General features: G+C 46.0%; 1 protein-coding gene across 2 annotated transcripts in view; it reads left to right on the top strand.

The window, feature by feature from the left end:
• The window catches only part of dip2a (disco-interacting protein 2 homolog A), a 131,712-nt gene that overhangs the window by 102,498 nt on the left and 19,827 nt on the right, over positions 1 to 9,387 (top strand). For both annotated transcript variants that reach the window (XM_056464642.1, XM_056464641.1), the window contains 6 exons: positions 447 to 586; positions 758 to 894; positions 7,157 to 7,237; positions 7,815 to 7,942; positions 8,851 to 8,965; positions 9,106 to 9,313. In XM_056464642.1, coding sequence (XP_056320617.1) covers positions 447 to 586; positions 758 to 894; positions 7,157 to 7,237; positions 7,815 to 7,942; positions 8,851 to 8,965; positions 9,106 to 9,313 — 809 coding nt within the window. The remainder of the gene's footprint in view (positions 1 to 446; positions 587 to 757; positions 895 to 7,156; positions 7,238 to 7,814; positions 7,943 to 8,850; positions 8,966 to 9,105; positions 9,314 to 9,387) is intronic.

The following is a 9,387-nucleotide window of genomic DNA, read 5'->3' as shown; positions in this document are numbered from 1 at the left end:
GCTATGGTAACACAACCATAGTAATTAATCTCTTGTGTTGATTCTACAGTTGCTATGGTAACACAACAGCTACAGTAATTAATCTGTTGTGGTGATTCTACAGTTGCTATGGTTACAACAACTATAGTAATTAAAACGCTGTGGTGATTCTACAGTTGCCATGGTAACACAACAACTACAGTAATTAATCTGTTGTGGTTATTCTACAGTTGCTATGGTAACACAACAACTACAGTAATTAATCTGTTGTGGTTATTCTACAGTTGCTATGGTAACACAACAACTACAGTAATTAATCTGTTGTGGTTATTCTACAGTTGCTATGGTAACACAACAACTACAGTAATTAATCTGATGTGGTGATTTTACTGAATTAAAACTAAAGTGTGTGTGTGTGTGTGTGTGTGTGTGTGCGTGTGTGTGTGTGTGTGTGCGTGTGCACTCAGGCCTCCAGAGACAGGTGTTCCTCCTCCAGGAAAGGCGGTTCTCTCCATGAGTGGTCTGAGCTATGGAGTGATTCGGGTGGACACCGAGGAGAAGCTCTCCGTCCTCACAGTGCAGGATGCGGGACAGGTGATGCCCGGAGGTGAGTCTGTGATTCAGCTGACAGGTGCAGCAGATGTGATTAAACACTTTTTGCTTTCTATTCTCTTGTTTTAAAGCTCACAGTGGTCTCATGGTCTGTGTGTGCGTGTGTGTGTGTGTGTGTGTGTGCATCCGTCTGTGTGTGTTCGTCTTTGTGCGTGTGTGTGTCCAGGGCTGGTGTGTGTGATTCGTGTGGAGGGAACGCCGTATCTCTGTCGTACGGATGAGGTTGGGGAGATCTGTGTGAGCTCCAGCACTACAGGAACCTCCTATTATGGTCTGCCAGGAATGACCAAGAATGTCTTTGAGGTGTGAAAATATTTTTGTTTTTCCACATTAAAGCCTCTTGTACATCGTCTTATTATCTTTTGGGAGAAGCCTGGGTCATTTCTGGTCAAAAAAACAACTTGCTGATTGAATACAAGTGTTATGAAGCGGACAGGAGACAGAGGTAAGGAAACGTTAGGGTGTTTATTAAATGACAACAAGGAGCACATGAAGGATAGCCAGGAGGATCAGGAATGATGTTGGGGTCTTTTCCTCCGTGGCTGGGTAACAGGAATACACGAGGATGGACAGCACACACCAGATACAGCTGACAGAGGATGACACAGACTTGGAAGGACTGGAAGACAGGACGATTCGGGAGGACCAGGAAGACTAGGAGGAATACAAAGAGAACAGGTAAGTAAATCGTTTGTTTTAGCTGAGGATGACTACGCTGAGTGGTCGCTCAGTTGTCCGCTTTCGTCGAGACGAGCCCGGACAATGAGCGACTGGAGTGCTGTGCTTTTATCTGGTGCTCGTGAATGTGATGCAGCTGTGTGCTCATTAGAAGTCAGGTGATGGTGATCTTCGTGAGTGGGGGTCGTGAGAGCCTGACCAATCCATGACAGTACCCCCCTCCCCAGGGCCCGCTCCTGAGGGCCGACACCTCCGACGCCGTGGTGGTCTCCCTCTGCCTCTAGGCGCTGGGAACTCAGGGTGGCTCTCATGAAACTCCACCATGAGACTAGGATCGAGAATATCAGCTCTGGGAACCCATGTCCTTTCTTCGGGGCCGTACCCTTCCCAGTCCACCAGGTACTCCAACTGGCCACCACGACGTCGGGAACGCAAGATCTCCTTCACTGCGTAGACGGCTCCTTCTTCTAGGAGCAGTGGAGGAGGGGGTTCCTCTTCGTGGTCAGGCTCTGTGGAGGGAAGAACAGGATCGTGATAGGGTTTCAGGAGTGATACGTGGAATGTAGGGTGAATACGGTAGTGAGAGGGTAATTGTAGTTTGTAGGTGACGGGGTTAACCTGTTCCACGATGGTGAAGGGACCAACAAATCGGGGACTTAACTTGCGAGAGGGCAGTCGCATGCGTATGTCCCGGGTGGATAGCCACACCTTTTGTCCGGGTGTGTATCTGGGTTCTTCAGACCTTCTCCTATCGGCGGTTACCTTGCTTCGACGGACTGCCCTCTGCAGATGTTGATGAGCCTCGTCCCAGACTCTCTCGCTCTCCCGGAACCAGTGATCCACTGCGGGGACATCAGATGGTTCGCCATCCCAGGGAAAGAGCGGTGGTTGGAAGCCCAGGACGCACTGGAATGGCGTGAGTCCGGTGGAGGGTTGCCGCAGTGAATTTTGGGCATATTCTGCCCAGCCCAAATACTGGCTCCAGGAGTTCTGGTGACCACTGCAGAAGGTCCTCAGGAACCGTCCCACCTCCTGAATCTTCCTCTCTGTCTGCCCGTTGGTTTGGGGATGATATCCAGAAGAGAGGCTGACGGCCACACCTAGGAGCTTGAAGAAGGCTTTCCATAGACGTGAGATGAACTGTGGACCTCTGTCCGACACAATATCTTCTGGAATACCAAATGACCTGAAGACTTGATTAAAGATATTGTCGGCAGTTTCAAAGGCTGTGGGAAGACCTTTCAGAGGGATTAGTTTGACAAACTTTGAGAATCTATCTACTATGACTAGAATACAGGTATTACCTTCTGACGAAGGGAGGTCAGTGATAAAGTCCACTCCTAGGTGTGACCAGGGACGGTTCGGAATCGGCAAGGGATGGAGCTTTCCAGCGGGTAGATGACGTGGGCTCTTGGATTGGGCACAGTCCTTACAGCCCTGAACATATTGCCTCACATCCCTTGCCATGTTTGGCCACCAGAATCGTTGGGATACTAGCGAGAGAGTATTGTTGATCCCTGGATGTCCAGTGCCTAGCGAGGTATGTAAGGAGTGGATCAGATCTACCCGGTGTTCAGGTGGTATGAACTGCCGATGAGGAGGGCATCCCGGCGGAGCAGGGGCTTCCGGAGTGGCAACGACTGGAGGAGCGTTCCAGGTGATCGGACAAATGGAGATGTGTTCGGGAAGAATCTTCGTTGGGAGTTCTTCATGATCGTGATGCTCGTGTAAACGAGAGAGAGCGTCTGCTCTTAGATTCTTGGGTCCTGGACGATAGGAAATGGAGAAATCAAAACGTGAGAAGAAAAGTGACCATCTGGCTTGACGTGGACATAGTCTCTTGGCCTCTTTGATGTATTGGAGGTTTTTGTGATCTGTGATCACCTGGAACGGATGTTTGGCTCCCTCCAACCAGTGACGCCACTCCTCCAAGGCTAGCTTGATTGCTAGAAGCTCCCTGTCTCCTATGCTGTAATTCTGCTCCGCCGGGCTCAACTTCCGAGAGAAATAGGCACAGGGATGCAGTCGGGGCGGTGTATCATGATGTTGAGATAATACTGCCCCGACGCCGGTGGTGGATGCGTCCACTTCCACCACGAAAGGAAGATTTGGGTCAGGATGAGTCAGGAGTGGGGCCCTTGTGAACTCCTTCTTAAGAAGGCGGAAGGCTGCGGCTGCTTCTTTGGTCCACTCCAGTCCTTTGGGTTTACCCTTGAGGAGATTAGTGAGAGGTGATGTAATCCTGCTGTAGTCCTTGATAAACCGTCTATAAAAGTTAGCAAACCCAAGAAACCTCTGGAGCTCCTTAATGGAAGTGGGTTCTGACCAGGATAGAACAGCCTCAATTTTCTTCCCATCCATACGTATACCGGTTTGGTCAATGATGTATCCCAAGAAATGAATCGACTTCTGGTGGAATGAGCATTTCTCCGCTTGAGGTAGAGGTGATGTTCTCTCAATGTGTGTAGGACCTCCGCAACGTGTTGGCGATGTTCGGCCTCACTCCGGGAGTAAATGAGGATGTCATCTATGTACACTATTACACAGTGGTGAAGAAACTCCCGGAGGACTTCATGAATGAAGTTTTGGAATACGGAGGGGGCGTTAACCAGACCGTAAGGCATGACCTCATATTCATAGTGGCCAGTAGGGGTCACGAATGCTGTCTTCCATTGGTCCCCCTCACGTATTCTTATCAGATTATACGCGCTGCGGAGGTCCAATTTAGTGAAGACTTTAGCTTCTCGGAGCTGTTCCAAAGCGGCTGGTACCAGAGGAAGGGGATATCGGTATTTTACTGTACCGTTATTTAGGACCCTGTAGTCGATGCATGGACGCAGCCCTCCGTCCTTCTTGGCCACAAAGAAGAAGCTTGAGGCGGCTGGTGATTTTGAGTGACGTATGTACCCCTGACTCAGAGCCTCCCTTATGTAATCTTCCATTGCCTGATTCTCTGGAAGCGAGAGCGGGTAGATCCTACCTCTTGGCAACTGGGCATCTGGAACTAGGTCGATCGCGCAGTCCCATGGCCGATGCGGCGGTAGCTGGGAAGCTCTCTTGGGGCAGAAGACATCATGAAAGGAGCTGTACTCCTTAGGAATGTGGATAGACTGCTTCTCAGGAGGGCTCTCGACCGATGTTGCAAACAAAGAAATGGGGTTCCGATCTTGAAGAGGGAGATTTGGAAAACAGGCAGGTGTACATCCAGATCCCCATTTCTTTATCTCTCCTGTGCCCCAAGAGATGATGGGATCGTGCTTCACCAGCCACGGGCGCCCTAGAATGATGTCCATATTTGCACCCTCCAGAACCAGAAATTGAATCCTCTCTTGATGTAACAACCCCACTTGAAGAAGGATGTCTTCGCATTGTCGATGGATACGGGTCGAAGATCGAGTGCACTGGGTTATCGGTTGTATCTGGTATATATGCGAGGACGCCTCAGTACGGAGGTGGAGTTGACGACAGAGGGATTGGGAGATGAAGTTCCCTGCTGACCCGGAGTCGATGAGGGCTGTGACAAGGAGAGAAATAGAGGCAGTAGTTATTTGTACGGTGGTAGTAAGTGGTTTACATTGTTCAATATTCGTACTGAATACACTCACTGAAGTCCGAATGGGACGAAGGGGACACTCCATACAGGTGTGTCCACTGACACCGCAGTATAGACACAGACCCCGGGTCAGCCTCCTCTGTCGTTCCGCTGATGTCAGTCTTCCAGACTCTATTATCATGGGTTCTGGTTCTGGAGAGGCTGTTGACTCAGGCGATTGGAGGAGTGCAGACGAGGGGGTGATGGTGTCCTGTTGATAGGAACGGAGACGATCGGAACATCGGAGAGAATGTTGGATGAATCTCTCCAGACCCATTGTATCATCTAATGTGGCCAGTTGGATTCGGAGAGTGGGTTCCAAGCCGAGCCGGTACGTGGTCAACAACGATCTCTCATTCCATCCACTTGCAGCTGCTAGAGTGCGAAACCGGAGAGCATATTCCTGTGTAGATAGAGTACCTTGCTTTAGATGATACAGCTGCTCTCCAGCGGCTACTTCCCCATCAGAACGTCCAAACACCTCTTTGAAATACTCCGTGAAGGTAGTGATGGAATTCATGACCGGCCCGGCTTGGTTCCAGATCGTCTCAGCCCATTTAAGTGCAGGTCCAGAGAGTAGAGATACGATGTAGGCGATCTTCGACTTATCTGTGGGATATAGAGAAGGTTGCATTTCGAATATGAGGGAACATTGTAACAGAAAACCATTGCACTCCCCCGCTCCGCCTGAGTAGGGCGCTGGTCGGGCCATGGGACTGGAAGGAAGGGCCGAAGAAGAAACTGTGGAGGCGGAAGTGCTCGGTGCTGGTGGTGCGTTGGAAAGTGGAGCTGGTGGCTGTAGAATCCGCTTCAACTGGTCCACCAGCTCTTGTAAGTGATCGGGGGTGCTCATGTTGTCGTCGTTATTGGTCCGGGCTTCTGTTATGAAGCGGACAGGAGACAGAGGTAAGGAAACGTTAGGGTGTTTATTAAATGACAACAAGGAGCACATGAAGGATAGCCAGGAGGATCAGGAATGATGTTGGGGTCTTTTCCTCCGTGGCTGGGTAACAGGAATACACGAGGATGGACAGCACACACCAGATACAGCTGACAGAGGATGACACAGACTTGGAAGGACTGGAAGACAGGACGATTCGGGAGGACCAGGAAGACTAGGAGGAATACAAAGAGAACAGGTAAGTAAATCGTTTGTTTTAGCTGAGGATGACTACGCTGAGTGGTCGCTCAGTTGTCCGCTTTCGTCGAGACGAGCCCGGACAATGAGCGACTGGAGTGCTGTGCTTTTATCTGGTGCTCGTGAATGTGATGCAGCTGTGTGCTCATTAGAAGTCAGGTGATGGTGATCTTCGTGAGTGGGGGTCGTGAGAGCCTGACCAATCCATGACAACAAGTAACTTTAAGTCAGAATTTGCCATGAGGCTATGAATAATGTCAGGCTTTACTCTATATCTAAATAAATATATATTTTACTATTGTATATATTTTTAATATATAATATTTACACACAGTGAGTACACACATTATATAAATACAAACTTTTATTTTGGATGTGATTAATTTTGATTAATCTTTAAGACAAGTAGTGTTAGTGAGGGTTAAAGATTTGTGATATAGTTAAACTAAGGAAATGTATTTTCTACACTCAGTTGAAGTTAAATTAATAATAATTACCCTGTGAAATATATATTGTTTGTCTAATATTTCCCAAATGACGTTTAACAGATTCAGGAAAGTTTCACAGTATGTTTGATAATATTTGTTCTTCTGGAGAAAGTCTGATTTGTTTTATTTCGGCTAGAATAAAAGCAGTTTTTAATAGTTTTAAAGCCATTTTAAGGTCAATATTATTAGCCCCCTTCAGCAATATTAGTGTTGGATTGTCTCCAGAATAAACCACTGTTATACAATGACTTGCCTAATTACCCTAACTTTACCCTAATTACCCTAGTGAAGCCTTTAAATGTCACTTTAAGCTGAATACTAGTGTCTTGAAGAATATCTAGTCTAATATTATGTGCTGTCATCATGACAAAGAGAAAAGACATCAGTTATTAGAGATGAGTTATTAAAACTATTATGTGTAGAAATGTGTTGGAGAAATCTGCTCTCCGTTAAACAGAAATTGAGGAAAATAATAATTAATCAATTGTTATTTAACATAAATTATTAATTATTATTTAAATAATAAATAATTAATAAGGGGCTAATAATTCTCACTTAATCTGTATTTAAAAAACCTGTTTAATCTAAAAAATATTGAAAAGATTAGAAATTGAACAGGAGGGATAATATTTCTGACTTAAATACATATGTTTTTTCCTTTTTTCCTAGACTATTCCTGTCACGTCTTCAGGAGCTCCTATCAGTGACCGAGCCTTTACGCGCACATCTCTGCTGGGGTTCATCGGCCCGGTGGGTCCACATGACTGCATTTTCCTCCCAAGGGCGTAGATATGGTTTTGATTTTGGTGGGGACCTAATTTAACCAAATTCATTCACAATAAAGACCTCCGTTTATTGAGGGTATATGTGCACACACACATACACACACACACTATACTCCATATAAAAGCCAGAAACTAGGCTGTTTTGTACTGTAACTGATGATCAACAGTAAAAATGTCAAACTGTTGCTCCTGGTCAACAGGAAAAACCAGCAACAATCAAAGAGTGCAATATGCTGTCATGGCTGCGCAATCAATAAATGTGATTATAATGGAGCATCAACATAACCAAAGCGGAGTCAATCTGAGTGTATTGTTGAGGTTTATTTAAACATTCAAAGCATTTTCCCCAAAAATATGTGTCAAAATAAGGTTTTTCACCAAAAAGATCCCATTTGCTGAAAGCTGTGGCCAAATTAGGACTCAAAATCAGCCCAGAGTGGATGAAAATAACCCAACAGCACACAAGGGTTAATTCTACGCCCTCTAGAAATATCCAGAACTCATGGTGTGTGTGTGTGTGTGTGTGTGTGTGTGTGCTGCAGGATAATCTGGTGTTTGTGGTGGGCAAGCTGGACGGGCTGATGGTGGTCAGTGGACGCAGGCATAACGCGGATGATGTGGTGGCCACAGCGCTGGCCGTCGAGCCCATGAAGTTCGTCTACAGAGGAAGGTATTTACTGGAGAATATCAGATGATCTGATATTTAACTCTGCAATGATTTATTAAAGATACTCTAAAGTTATCCATAGTTGTTCATAGGACTCATGATGACACATTTATAATCATGACAGGAATATGAATGAGAGTTTATGCATGCTTATGACGACTATTATTAAGTGTCATTCGCTCAGTTTTGTCATTTTAAATGCACAGATGATGTTTGAGATGCCTTTATTATGACAACTTGATAATAATAATCATTTATATTTCGATAGGGCTTTTAAAACTTCATTCACAAAGCGCTTTATAAATACAAGAATAGCAGAAAGCAGAGAAAACCAAAGCAAAAATAACTTGTCATAAATCTGTCATAAACATAATCATCATGAGGAGATTATAATAGTGTCGGGAATATTTTTCTGATCACTTTTTACAGAGGAACAAGCTGAATCTCTCATTAAAATTGATCATTAAAAGTGTCAATACTTCTTTGAATTGTATAACAGCGTCATTAATATTGATTGAGGTTTAATGACAAATTAAATTTGCACCACTGTAGTTGAGGTCAAGACAAATATTGATGACGCTGTTATAAAACTCATGACACATTTATAGCGTCCACATTACAATCATTTGATGACAGCCTCGCTAATGTCAAGTTGACATAGCAAAGTCTTCTCAAACTATGTCATCTGTGCATTTAGGATGTCAAAACTGAGCATATGACACTTAATGACAGGTGTCTTAAGCATGCATACAATCTCATGAATATTCCTGTCATAATTATGTACGAAATGTGCTGCTGTTGTTATGGAGTCATGGTTTGGAGATGTCTCTTTAACGTTATTTATTCTCTCATCAGCATCTCTTGTGTTGAGACGAGTGTGTTCGTTTGAAGATGTGTGTGTTTTCTGTCAGGATTGCAGTGTTTTCCGTGTCGGTGCTGCATGATGAGCGGATAGTAGTGGTGGCAGAGCAGAGACCAGACGCTTCAGAAGAGGACAGCTTTCAGTGGATGAGCCGAGTGCTGCAGGTGAACGCACACACACACACACACGCACGCACGCACGCACGCACGCACGCACGCACGCACGCACGCACACACACACACACACACGCACATGCCAGTGCTTCCTTTAATGTTATTTTTAATTATTAATGTCTCATTCTCAGGCTATCGACAGCATCCATCAGGTGGGCGTGTACTGTCTGGCTCTGGTTCCAGCAAACACACTCCCCAAAGCCCCTCTGGGCGGCATCCACATCTCCGAGAGCAAACAGCGCTTTCTGGAGGGAGCCCTGCACCCCTGCAACGTGCTCATGTGCCCCCACACCTGCGTCACCAACCTGCCCAAACCCAGACAGAAGCAGCCCGGCACCGGTGAGTTCAGTGTGTGTGTGTGCGTGTGTGAGTGTGTTGTGCTGGTCATGTGACCTGCTGTCTCTTCTGTTTCA

This window comes from Danio aesculapii, chromosome 9, assembly GCF_903798145.1.
Source record: "Danio aesculapii chromosome 9, fDanAes4.1, whole genome shotgun sequence".
Lineage (NCBI taxonomy): Eukaryota > Metazoa > Chordata > Actinopteri > Cypriniformes > Danionidae > Danio > Danio aesculapii.
Note: the sequence above shows the minus strand (reverse complement) of the source record. Positions and strands in the feature narration are given on the sequence as shown.